Source organism: Rhineura floridana, chromosome 1 (assembly GCF_030035675.1).
Source record: "Rhineura floridana isolate rRhiFlo1 chromosome 1, rRhiFlo1.hap2, whole genome shotgun sequence".
NCBI classification, from domain to species: domain Eukaryota; kingdom Metazoa; phylum Chordata; class Lepidosauria; order Squamata; family Rhineuridae; genus Rhineura; species Rhineura floridana.
In genome coordinates, this window is record NC_084480.1 from 320,950,326 (window position 1) to 320,963,622 (window position 13,297).

Below are 13,297 nucleotides of genomic sequence, written 5' to 3' on the forward strand. Positions count from 1 at the left end.
CAGCCACCATGGCCGTATGACGCTGGGGCTGATGGGAGCTGTAGTCCCAAACATCAGGAGGCCACCAAGTTGGAGAAGGCTCGGGGGGGAGGGAGAGGGTCAGCCAAGGCTTTGCAAACATACACATTCTCTACCTCTCAAGTGCTGAGAATACTCACAGCAGAACTCAAGCCAAGAGATGGACTGATTCCCTAAAGGAAGCCACAGACCTGAACTTACAAGATCTGAACAGGGTGGTTCATGACAGATGCTGTTGGAGGTCACTGATTCATAGGGTCGCCATTAAGTCATAATCAACTTGAAGGCACATAACAAGTAAAGCTTTGAATACAATACTGAAATCACACTAAGTGCACTTGATTTATTCCCACCCCACCCCCCTGCTTTAATTTGGCACCCACTGAAGACCTTCCTCTTTCAACGAGCCTTTTAAGTAGAGACTTTATCCCAGTCTGCGTCTGTGTTGCAACTGCTTTCTAAAACGTTATTAAAGTATTTTTGTAAAGATGTTTTGTTTTAATATGTTTTTAAAGATGTTTTATTTTATTACGTTTTAAAGTATTTCGTTTTTAAGATGCTTTAGTGTGCTTTTAGTATTTTTGTTTGCCACCCTGGGCTCCTTCTGGGAGGAAAGGCAGGATATCAATTTAATACGTAAAAACACAAAATCAAATGCTTCAGTTCAACCCATGAAAACATTCACAGCACATAAAATCAACATGACGTATACTTAGTAGAGAAGAAAAAAATAAACACATCAAATAAACTTCCCCAGGAAGCCCACATTACTGGGCTCAGCACAAATATCAGAGGAGGAGGAGGAGGAGACCACCCCAGGGGTGAGCCCAGGCCTTACTCAGAGATATAGATGCTCTTTTTGATGTAGTAGGCGTGCTTGGCTGGGTTTTTCAGGCCGTCATAGACCAAGCCAAGGTTCAGGTAGAGTCGTGCTCTCATCTCGCTCGCTTCCCGCTGTGGCACTTCACCTACAAGCAGCAAACAGTCCATCCTTACCCAGCAGATGGCAATCTGCACACAGACCTCCTCCCAGGGCCCAAGAGGCAGCCTTGTGGACAGGACAGAGCTGCAGCGTCCACCAGGGAAAGCTGAAAGCCTGAATCTTCGGCAGAGAGAGTCTCAGCTCAAAGCTCCTGGCGTAGCCCATTGAAGGCCTTGCCGCCCCCATCCAACCTCCGCCAGGTGTACCTTCCAGCATTTCGTCCAAGATAGCCAGACTCTTCATGAAGGCTTTCTCTGCCTCCTGCAGGGCCTCACTTGACTGGTCGTTGCTGTCAGCCATGAACATGTACGTGCGGCCAATGGTGGCCCAGGCCCGTTGCTGCTCAATGTGATTGGACAGGGAGCAGGCCAGCTCCAAGTGGCGGCGCTGGTGCTGGCAAGAGGGACACAGAGAGAAGCATCATGGGCCGGCTCCCCCAGCAGTGTCCATGGGGTAGGCCCGGCTCCATGAGAGATCTGACAGGCCCTCGGAATCCTGAGCACACTTCTCCTGGTCCAGGTCCCCACCTCCAAAAAGGTATGCTTCTAAAAGGGGGGGGGGGCAGAAACCTTTTTCAACCCAAGAGCCCCATTCCTTTCTGAACAACCTTAGGGGGTGCCACATGCAAATAGTGGACGGGGACAAAGGCAAAAGTGGGTGGAGCAATTAATGTTAATTTTTGACCATGGTATTCCCGATCTCTATGTATGGATGTGAAAGTTGGACAGTGAAAAAGGTGGATAAGAGAAAAATCAACTCATTTGAAATGTGGTGTTGGAGGAGAGCTTTGCGGATACCATGGACTGCGAAAAAGACAAATAACTGGGTGTTAGAACAAATTAAACCAGTACTGTCACTGGAGGCCAAAATGATGACAACTGAGATTATCATACTTTGGACGCATCATGAGAAGACATGATTCACTAGAAAAGACAATAATACTGGGGAAAACAGAAGGGAGTAAAAAAAGAGGAAGGCCCAACAAGAGATGGATTGATTCCATAAAGGAAGCCACAGACCTGAACTTACAAGATCTGAACAGGGGGGTTCATGACAGATGCTCTTGGAGGTCTCTGATTTATAGGGTCCCCATAAGTCGCAATCGACTTGAAGGCACATAACAACAACAAAGCAGGCTCCTAGGCTATGGTCTGAAGGCACAGGAGGCCAGCTCCCTGCTCACGCTAAGCAGGGTCAGGTCTGGTCAGTGCCTGGATGGGAGACTGCCTGGGAACCACAGAACAAAAACAGTAGCCTAGCTTCTACACATGCTCACACATCCCTCTCTCCGTCCTCCATCCAGGGAAGCAGGAGAGATCCCCAGAGTTCGAGGGCATTTCCCAGCCAGGCATAAACCACTCAAGGAGAGGACCAGGAAGGGGTGTGGCTGGGAAGGGTCCCAAGAGCCAGATGGATTCAGGCTTGAGGTTCCCTAGCCATGCTCTAACGGACCTTCCAAATTCTGAAAAGGAGTCCACAGATGATATTTGGGGAACATTCTGAGCACGACCAATTCCAGTTCCACTAAGCCATGAAGTTCGGGGACCAAGTCAAGCTCTCAGCTTCAGCCTACCTCGCAGGGAACATGGAAAAATCACTGCAAAGCGTTTTATACGCTGAGACATACAATGGAGTTTTTAAACAATGACAACTGATTCTAATGAGCAGACCTGTGCCCAGGGTGAGAATGAAGTTTGAGAGGAAGGGCCTCTCAGCTTCTGATTGTTCTGCTGATCTCACTGCAAGAGGAGTGGAGAATTTTGTTGGCCCGGGAGGCCAGATTGTTATCCGTCCCCACCCCACAGGCCAATTGTGACAGGTGGGACAACCCACCTGTCAGTCACTTGATGTCATTACGATGCCAGATGAATGATAGTTGGGATGTCCCACCCACTCGTCAAAGTCCTTTTGACAGATGTTTCACTACCAGCCCCACATATGACATCAGGTGTGGGGCAAGTGGCCAAGGTTTGAGGGAAACAGCCACATGGGCCAACCAAATTTGGCCCACAGGCTGGAGATCCGTCCCCCACCCTGTACTACAGAATAGCTGTTTGCACACCACGGTAAACGGTTCGTTATGAACACACCAAGCAGGTCTGTTTTGCTTGTTGCTGCTCACGATGGGGAGAAACAAACTACAATCCCTGGCTTAGCATCATGTCTGAACCAGGGATCTGGGTTTCTTTTGCCCCAACAAGTCACAGTCAGTAAGCCAAGAACGAACCTTGGCTACAGATTGTGTTTTGCTGGGAGGAAAACAAGCCATGAGCCTCACAGCACGAAGGGAGAGACTATTTGTTTCTCCCCAAATTAACCTGGGAGGAGCGACATGGAGCAAAGTGGGAGCAAATTGCTTGTGCATGGGAAGGCATAGGCTGGCATTCACTACTAGTATCAGAATAGCATAGTAGAGTTGGAAGGGGCCTATAAGGCCATCCAGTCCAACCCCCTGCTCAAGGCAGGAATCCAAATCAAAGCATTCCTGACAGATGGCTGTCCAGCCGCCTCTTGAATGCCTTCAGTGTCGGAGAGCCCACTGCCTCTCTAGGTCATTAGTTCCATTGTCATACGGCTCTAACAGTTAAGAAGTTTTTCCTGATGTCCAGTCGAAATCTGGCTTCCTGCAACTTGCCCATTATTCCATGTCCTGCACTCTGGGACAATCAAGAAGAGATCCTGGCTCTCCTCTGAGTGACAACCTTTCATGTACTTGAAGAGTGCTATCATATCTCCCCTCAGTCTTCTCTTCTCCAGGCTAAACATGCCCAATTCTTTCAGTCTCTCCTCATAGGGCTTTGTTTCCAGTCCCCTGATCATCTTTGTTGCCCTCCTCTGAACCTGTTCCAGTTTGTCTGCATACTTGTTAAAGTGCAGAGACCAGAACTGGACGCAGTATTCAAGATGAGGCCTAACCAGTGCTGAATAGAGAGGAAGTAGTACTTCACGCAATTTGGAAACTATACTTCTGTTAATGCAGCCTAATATATCATTTGCTCAGAGTAGACCCACTGAAGTTAACAGGCGTGACTAACTTGTTAATTTCAATGGCTCTGCTCTGAGTAGGACGTAGCTGAATACCACCCATGCTTTATAACTTATCATGAGCAAGGTCGCTGTGATGAAACACAGCAGATGGGATTTCTTATAAATCTGGAGCACACACCACCCAGGGCTCCGAGACAAGAGTCATGACCTCTGGAAAGAGCCTCCACTTTTCACCCCCATTTGTTGGGATGTCCAAGCTCCCACCTCCTCCACCCTCGTACCTTCAACGCTGCTTCATAACTCTCCAGCTCAGCCAAGCACTCCCCGATTTTCCGGTGGGCCACGGCACAGCCAATGACATCATCAACACTCTCCAGGAGATGCAGCTCCTGACGGTGCTCCTCCAAGGCTTCCTGGAAGCACCCTGTGAGGGACAGAAAGAGCAGGGGTGGGCCTCCACTGGCAGAGAAAGCAAATACTGAAGTGCTACCAGGGCTATTCTGGACCTGGCGCACCACGTTTATGGCGGGAGAAGAACACATTCTATACAGACCATTCATAAGCCTGACAAGAAAACACACACACCCCACGCAATTGCCTCAAATGAGCTCCATTCCAGGCAAAAGAGTGTCAAAATAGTTGCAGGAGCCTGAAGGGTCAGAGCTCAGTGGTAGAGCACGTTGCATGCGGAAGATCTGTCAGAGACCTGCAGCATCTGAGCAGACAGCACCAAGCTCAGCGGGCCAATGACCCAGCTCACTGTCTGTTAGGCAGAAAACAGATTTGTTGGTTCCTGGTAGATCTCTGGGGAATTTGCAGCAGATCAGCAAGGGTTCCTGACTCCCGATTGTCTTTATGCCTAGACGCAGCAATTATCTGAAATTAGGCTGCTGAAACAAAGGTAGGTGGTGGGCAGGAGGTGAACCAAGAGTTAGTTTTTGTCCTCCAAGCACATGCGTAGAAGCAGCCTATCCCTTCTCCTGAACCACTATTTTGTTCAAGGTTCCAGTTGGCTATCTTCGGGGTTCTAGCAAAAAAATGAAAGTTGATCCCACAAGCCTAAAGTCTTTCCACCCCGCTAGAAGGCAGCTTCATAGGTTATGCATGGTCCTGCGGCAACCACATTTCTGGACTCCTCTGGCAAACAGCCACCCCCAGCCTTGCTCCACTTGCAAGCTTTTTGGCATCACAGTCAGAAGTCTGATGGACTCTAGAACTCAGAGCCACAAGAGGCTAGACAAGAGCTGTGCAAGAAGGGTCCAGCAGCCAAGCCTCTCGCCCTTCCCCCTGGCCATGTGTCCCAAAAATGGAATGAGCCAACTGGACTTGGATCCGAGACATTCCCCCAGCCTACTTTTCCTGAATAAGTGAAAATTAGGGCCAAACTAGACATTCCACAGCAAACGTGCACAACAAACTCCCTCTTTTTAAGAAGATGAACATCAGCAGCTGTCAGAAGCAGCAATTAGGAGCAGAGGAATGGCGAGGGGAAAGTAGTGAGGTGGGGGGGCAATTTTGAGCAGAAAGGTCAGCAAGGAAACAGGTACACAGTCCCCCCACCTCACCCCTTCGCTTGTTTCCAGTAACATTTTCAGAAACACACACAAATGCCAGCAGCAGGACACCATGATAGGCCCCATACAACATCAGAGTGGGAGTTGCAGGCTGGAGCCTCTGTCCCTTATCATGGTCCTGAGCTGGCAACTCAGGCCCTGCATCGCAACTGCAGCCTAGCACTTGCTTGTACCAGTCCTACTCACTCGTATTAGCACACCAAATTACCTGAAGGAAAGGGCTGTCCAGTCTTATCCGATATGGAATCCACATCAGGACTAGCTTACACACAATGGCAGTTAGTTTTAGATCCCTCCACATACCATGTGGCCAGCCATTTGGATCAGGCAACATTCACCATGTTTCACCCAAGGAACGGCTAATTAAAGAAGCTGCTTAAAGCTATTTAAAAACTGCCTTCATCCTCCAAACGCCAGAGCTAGAGTTACAGGCCTCATTTGTCCCTGGATAACACTCACCATGGTGAGCCAAGATCCCCCCCAGCTGGTTACAGAGGGTGGCTTCCTCCTTCAGGTCCCCTTTCCGCTGGGCCTTCCCCTTCCCCTTCTGGAGCTCTGAAGGGCAGGAGCAAAATCCATTTTAGTCTCATCTCCAGGGTTAGAAAACATTAGTATATACTTGAAGTCATTGACCCAGCTTACACAAATGAAAACACACAACATTCAAGACTTTATTCAAAAAGTGAACAAAAAGCTGTCAGAGCTGCAACTGGAAGCAGAGGAATGGTAAGGAAAAAGTAGCTTTTTTGGAAAAGGGCCCCAATTCTGAGCAATTTTTTATCTAACTTACAGCTGATTGCTTTGTTCAGACAGGCGGCTGTAACCAAGACAGATAAACTGTCATCACAAAATTAAATCAGGACTGTAATTAAACCAGATACACGTTAACTGAGCTCTTATCTTAAACTATAACGTGCATGTGTTTGTTGAGGGGGGAATTGCAACCTTTTCAGTAACAGCAGTTAGAAAACAAGTTTTAAAGCAATATGCTGTTTTAAAATATTTTGTAAACTGTCCTGGAATATAACTAAGAATGGTATGTAAATATTTTAAATAAAATACATTGAAATAAATTAGTATTTCAAATGCGTAGGAGCTGCTCCTTATTGAACACGCAATGCTGTCTTACTGACACCCCGTGACACACGCACTTCAATCTTCCTGGGCAAGCACCCCAACATTCTGGGAAAGAACTGGCTGATAGAGCAAAAGGGGCTTGGATCTTAAAACTCACTAATAGTTTGCAATGGTCACTATAAAAATGGATTAGGCAAATTCATACAGGATACATCTATCAGGATGGCTGAATGGAACCTGCATAGACAGAGGAAGTCCGCCTCTCTGAACACCAGTTCCTGGAGGACAATAGCTAGGGAGGGTTACTGCCTTCCTGTCCTGCTGGTGGGCTTCTCAGAAGCATCAGGCCAGCCACAACTGGGGAAAAATGCTCTATTTAACAGATTCCTGGTCTATTCCAGCAGGCCTCACCTTGTGCTCCCCCCATCTCCAAAATGATTGGGAAAAATCTGGTCCCCGTTTCAGAAGAACCAGCACCTAAAGGTTTCCTAACTCCTATGATTTAAAGGTTTTCTGAACATGGCTTTGCTTGTAAAACCTCTCTCCTATCCTCTGCTATAACAGCAGTCCTCAACCTCTATCCCCTTATTTCAAGGGTGGTGGGTAGCTGCAGAGCCTGAACTTGGTCCCCAGTTCCCTTTTTTTCTATTTGCTACAAAAGTGTAGATGCAGCTTGAATGTTCAGGTGGATATGAGGAACCCTGCATCCCATAATAGCCACAGGAAGCCCGTCCTCCTTACCTAGTCTAAAAAAGAAGATTTGAATTTTTGTACTAGTTTATTCTTGATGAAGAGCTCTTTGAGGGCCAAAAGGAAGAACATAAATAATTTAAAAACCAAATAAATGAAATTTTTAAAAAAGTATTTATTAAAGTTACATCCCACCCTTCATCCCAGGAGCCCAAAAACAGTTCTACGATGCATCCTGGTGGCCAGCTTCTCCTTCCACACAACAATCCTCTCTATCCTCTGGTCACTAGAAGGTGTTGGGACTTAGCTCTTTCTTACATAGATCATGTATTGAATGGGAGGGAGAGATAATATAAAAAAGAGGGGAGTCATTTGCCTCCATGAGTCCATGTAAATGGTAACCAATTTATGAAAATGTTATAAAAATCAACTTTCTTTTTGGATTGTAAGCCTGGGGGCAGGGGCTGTCTTGGGAACTGCAGTTTTTGCCTTTTCAACTAGACAGCAGAGTAAAAAAATGCTTCAGATCAGTCAGTCAGTGAATCCCTAGCCCGCCTACCCTCCCTATCCACTGATCCACCCAATTTATAATATATTTGGGGAGTCACCACAGGGCTGCATGTCAGGGGGGAGGGCTGCGACAAAGGGGATTTAGGGAATCTCCGGACACCTGGCTGGCTGGCTGATTTATTTATGCATGCCACACCTCTCCTCCAAGGAATTCAGGGTGGTGTACACGGTTCTCCCGCTCCCCACCTTATCCTCACAACAGCCCCGTGAGGTAGGCTGAGTAGAGAGAGAGAGACTGTGGCTGGCCCGGGGGTCACCCAGAGAGCTCCATGGGCTGAGCGGGGGATCTGAACCCCGGTCGCCGACCCAACCACCCCGCTTAACCATATGACCCCCAACTCCCTCAGGGAGCGCTGAGAGACTTCTTTCGGCCGCTCCCACTCACGGCGTATCTCGCGATCCCGCACGCCCGCCATCGCCCGCCTCTCCGCGCCGTCTCACTCTCGGCGCCGCGGCCTCCTCAGCGCCAAACTCCCGCTCGCCAAGGCCTCTCCCTCATTGGCCGCCCGGAAACCTGGTGCCCAGCTTTCATTGGCCGGAGCCTGGGGCTTGTTTTCATTGGCTGACCATCGTCCAATCACGAGTGGTCTTTTCCTCCCCCGACGTATGCTCCGCGCCTCGGATGGGCGCGCCTGCGCGGTTGTTGCCGGGATGCTTTTCGGGTGCCTGTTGCTCTGCCCTTGCTGCCAATCTGCTGGTTTCCCCCCCACTAAATGTAGCGTTTAGGGGCGTCCCTGGCGGCAAGTGTTCCCGGCTGGTGCCTAGCGGACAGGGAAACATTGTAGAGTCAGAAGCTAGTGGTTTTTACAAATTCATTATTTCTGTCCCCCATTATGAAGTTCATGAAACTGCAGCCAGAATCTAGCCTTTAAAAAAAAAAATCTACTTGCAGCATTTTAAGAACATAAGAAGAGCCTGCTGGATCAGGCCAGTGGCCCATCTAGTCCAGCATCCTGTTCTCACAGTGGCCAACCAGGTGCCTGGGAGAAGCCCGCAAGCAGGACCAGAGTGCAAGAACACTCTCCCCTCCTGAGGTTTCCGGCAACTGGTTTTCAGAAGCATGCTGCCTCTGACTAGGGTGGCAGAGCACAGCCATCACGGCTAGTAGCCATTGATAGCCCTGTCCTCCATGAATTTGTCTAATCTTCTTTTAAAGCCATCCAAGCTGGTGGCCATTACTGCATCTTGTGGGAGCAAATTCCATAGTTTAACTATGCGCTGAGTAAAGAAGTACTTCCTTTTGTCTGTTCAGCTTCTTTGAATGTCCACGAGTTCTAGTATTATGAGAGAGGGAGAAGAACTTTTCTCTATCCACTTTCTCAATGCCATGCATAATTTTATACACTTCTATCATGTCTCCTCTGACCCGCCTTTTCTCTAAACTAAAAAGCCCCAAATGCTGCAACCTTTCCTCGTAAGGGAGTCGCTCCATCCCCTTGATCATTCTGGTTGCCCTCTTCTGAACCTTTTCCAACTCTAGAATATCCTTTTTGAGATGAGGCGACCAGAACTGTACACAGTATTCCAAATGCGGCCGCACCATAGATTTATACAACGGCATTATGATATCGGCTGTTTTATTTTCAATACCTTTCCTAATTATCGCTAGCATGGAATTTGCCTTTTTCACAGCTGCCGCACACTGGGTCGACATTTTCATCGTGCTGGCCACTACAACCCCGAGGTCTCTCTCCTGGTCGGTCACCGCCAGTTCAGACTCCATGAGCGTATATGTGAAATTAAGATTTTTTGCTCCAATATGCATAATTTTACACTTGTTTATATTGAATTGCATTTGCCATTTTTCCGCCCATTCACTCAGTTTGGAGAGGTCTTTTTGGAGCTCTTCGCAATCCCTTTTTGTTTTAACAACCCTGAACAATTTAGTGTCATCAGCAAACTTGGCCACTTCACTGCTCACTCCTAATTCTAGGTCATTAATGAACAAGTTGAAAAGTACAGGTCCCACTACCAATCCTTGAGGGACTCCACTTTCTACAGCCCTCCATTGGGAGAATTTTCTTGCATTTTTCATCGTTTGCATTTCTCCACACTCCTCTCAGAACTCAAACACCACAAAAATGTTACCAGACACGGTGTTTAGTGGGTTACGGTCAGCTTTTGGTGGGTTTGGGGTGTGGATCTGGTGGGGATTTTTTTTTTCTTGTTGGCAACACTGCTGCTGTGATCTACTCGAGGAACATGAGGAGCTGCCTTAAACTGAGTCAACCCATTGGTCCATCTTGCTCAGTATTGTCTATGCTGACTGGCAGCAATGACTCTCCAAGGTTTCAGGCAGGAGTCTCTCCCAGCCCTATTTGGAGATGCTGCGAAGGATTGAATTTGGGCCCTTCTGCATGCAAAGCAGAGATGCTTTCACTGCTAAGCTATAGCCCTTCCCCTCCATGGTCCAGAGCGATGTTTCTGGACTCTTTTAGTGCACGTGCCTGGAGAGTGTCTGCTAGGACGCTACTCTCATTCAAGCTACTGCTTCCTAGCATATAGTGTTTGCTTTTAATGTAGTATTATTTATTATTTCTGAGGGGTTTGGGGTTTGTTGTTTTAAGTAAGCTGCCCTCTTGGGACTTTGCTTGAAGGGCAAGGGAGAAATCTGCCTATCAAACAAGCTCCACATATGCAAGAAGATCCTAGTGGTTAGATCCTCACCCTGCCAGGAAGCTTGCTGGGGAATTGTTGATCCAATCTTTCTCTCTCAGCCTACCTGGAAGGGTTGGCGTGAAGATGAAATAGGGCATCCTCCAAGAACCGGGCCCAACCGGCACTCTTCAGAGGTTCGCTGCCTTTGAACATGCACCTTCCTTGAATTGGCCATTTCATCCACACACACACACACACATACCTTGTGGCGCCGAATCCCACAGGCGTCTTGCAAAGGAGAACTTCCTTTTGTCAGTCTGGATTTGAATGGCTGCCCATGGCTTCTTGGCTAACCTCAAAAAAGGTACTATGAGACAGAGGAGGGACCTCTTCCCACCCACTTCCGCGTGTATAACCCTTTATTGCATCTCTCGTTTACTCTGAAGTAAGTCCAGCTGTTTGCAATCGAGGGGGAGTCCTCCCTGGAAACAGGTTGCCCAGCAGAGACTCGTCTGCGTGCCTTTTTCTCCAACCCTTTGAGCCCTTGTTTACTAGACTCTTACTGGGTGGAAGGGTGGGATATAAATCAAATAAATAAACAAACAGGCATCTACGGGCTTGGAAGATGATACCGCAGGATAGGGGGGCACAGCTGAGAAAATATGCCCCCCCTTGTAAAAAGGGGAACAGCACAGAGAAATACAGCAAGGCTACAAGTTCGCTGCTGCACAGAGATGCAGCCACATTTGCAGTAATTTGAAAAGGGTTCCCTTCCCTGTGATTCCACTGGTCCTTTGCTCAGAGAACAGCAGGAAACCTCTTCAGGGCATGCTGGGACTTGTAGCTCTGCTAAAGAAGGGAAAAATCAAATGATCGGGTTCTTCTGTCTTAACATGGCGAAGCACACTCAGGCGCAGTGGAGCATGCGCAACTGCAGCAACTGAAGCCCTTTTGTGGCCCACACTCAGATTTAGCATGGACAAGGATGAGTTGAAAAAGAGGATGAATCAGAGACGGCATACTCCCTTTGTTAGTCTGATAATGTGGCCACCAGAAAATGCTTACCCATATAAAAAGCAGTCAGATCCCATAAGCTGTATAGGGATCCCAACTGTTTGAAATGCCTCATAAGCATCATGTTGCCTGCAAGCCCTAGGCCAAGTCTGTGAAAAATGGGGAAGGCATGGGAGCACTAGTGTAGTGGCAAATGCAGAAGCGCATGCTCCCTTCATGACAGTCAGCCACGATTCCCCCTTTTTTTTGCATCTGGGTTGAGAATGAGAACCTTGTTAATTCCTTCTCCCACAACAGTGCATGAAAGGCATGAAAGGGAGTGTTAACTACTTAAAGGGGTCTTCTCATCTCTTTTCACTCTGATTGGCTCCAATCTGCAGGAAAGGACAAGAAAGCTTGTTAGAAGACTCTTCTCAGTGGCTGCTAACACACTCCACTTTCATGCTAATTGGCTCATAGGATGCTGGAGACATACGGACCCTACTGGGACCCAGCTCCCAAAAAAGTAAGGGGTCTAAGACCCCTCCTGAGACCCCAGATGACTACACCCCTGGGTGGGAGGCTGAGACAGTGTGGCTTCGCTAAGGGTCTGGTGCGAGATTCAAACCAAGGAATTCTTGATTTGTATCTATTTTTTAACCTCTGATATACAGAAACTTTGCACTTTGCTGTGCCAACACTGGACTGTCCCTAGGGAGAGAATGAATGGGGCAATTTCCAGGGCCGAGCTTTAAAAAATGGCATAATGCCAGGTAATCAGCACACTTGGGAGGGCTGCAAATAGTCATTCCATCCACTTAACAACACACACCTATGCATGTTTAGGCAGAAGTCCCACTGTGCTCAGTGCAGCACCTGACTCCCACACAAATGTGCCTACAACTATCAAGGGCTTAAATCACCTTTCCTAAAGGAGGAAGCTAGAGATGTTGGGGTGGGATTCTGTTTGGAGAACGGAGGAGGGAGGAACCAAGGCTACAAAACTTTAAAAGCCTTGCTGAACTCAGCTGGGCTTAGTTCAAAGTAAACAAGCATAACAGCAAGATGCAGAGATGATAAAATTATGAATGGTGGGGAATGTTACTTAATTTATATACTGCTTACTTCCCAAAATGGCTTTGAAGCAGAATAGAGAGGGTCCATTCTCTCTTTCTCTCATCCATTACTAAAACATAGAACATCCAATGAAACTAATTGTCAGTAGAATCAGGAAATGTTACTTCTCCTAATGCAGAATTAGTAGGATTTGCTGCCACAGGATGGGCAGACACATAAATTCTTCAGCTACTAGTGACTATTAGCTACAAAGGCTCCAAATTCCAAGGCAGAATACCTCTCATTCCTCAATCCCCAGGTGGCCATCACTGTCAGATCCTGCTTGCAACTTTCCTGGAAGCCGCCTAGCTGGCCCCTGGAAGAGGGACAGAACAATAGATGCACACAAGTTTCCAGAAAAAGTTGGGCTATATACCTATTCCCTGATCATGTCAGGCTTGAACCACCGCAACCATGTTCACACTTGGCATAAGGCAACAGGTAACACAGGAGCTGGTGGATTAGGGGTGAGGAAGCCATTCAAACAGGACTAACAATCAAGTTCTCTAACCCTCCCCATGTTTTTAACCACCTCTCAAGATATTGCTACCTCCAAGTATGGAGGCTGCACTTCTAGGTCTCACAGTCAACAGCTATCATCAGACTTTCCTCTAACACCCAATGCGGGTGGTTGAGTGCCAACAAGAATGAAGCCAGTGTGAGACCACTAAGAGGGTGGTATCCACATCCT

The 13,297-nt window shown here is 47.7% G+C and overlaps 1 protein-coding gene across 3 annotated transcripts in view; it reads right to left on the minus strand.

The window, feature by feature from the left end:
• TONSL (tonsoku like, DNA repair protein) overlaps positions 1-8,650 on the minus strand; it is a 31,688-nt gene extending 23,038 nt beyond the window's left edge. For 2 of the 3 annotated variants that reach the window (XM_061607134.1, XM_061607133.1), the window contains exons 1-5: positions 8,285-8,650; positions 6,022-6,117; positions 4,270-4,412; positions 1,207-1,393; positions 857-986 (exon numbers count right to left, since the gene is read on the minus strand). In XM_061607134.1, coding sequence (XP_061463118.1) covers positions 857-986; positions 1,207-1,393; positions 4,270-4,412; positions 6,022-6,117; positions 8,285-8,315 — 587 coding nt within the window. In that variant the 5' untranslated portion in view covers positions 8,316-8,650. The remainder of the gene's footprint in view (positions 1-856; positions 987-1,206; positions 1,394-4,269; positions 4,413-6,021; positions 6,118-8,284) is intronic. The other variant, XM_061607135.1, reaches the window with a different exon arrangement.
• Between the last annotated feature and the right edge of the window lie 4,647 nt (positions 8,651-13,297).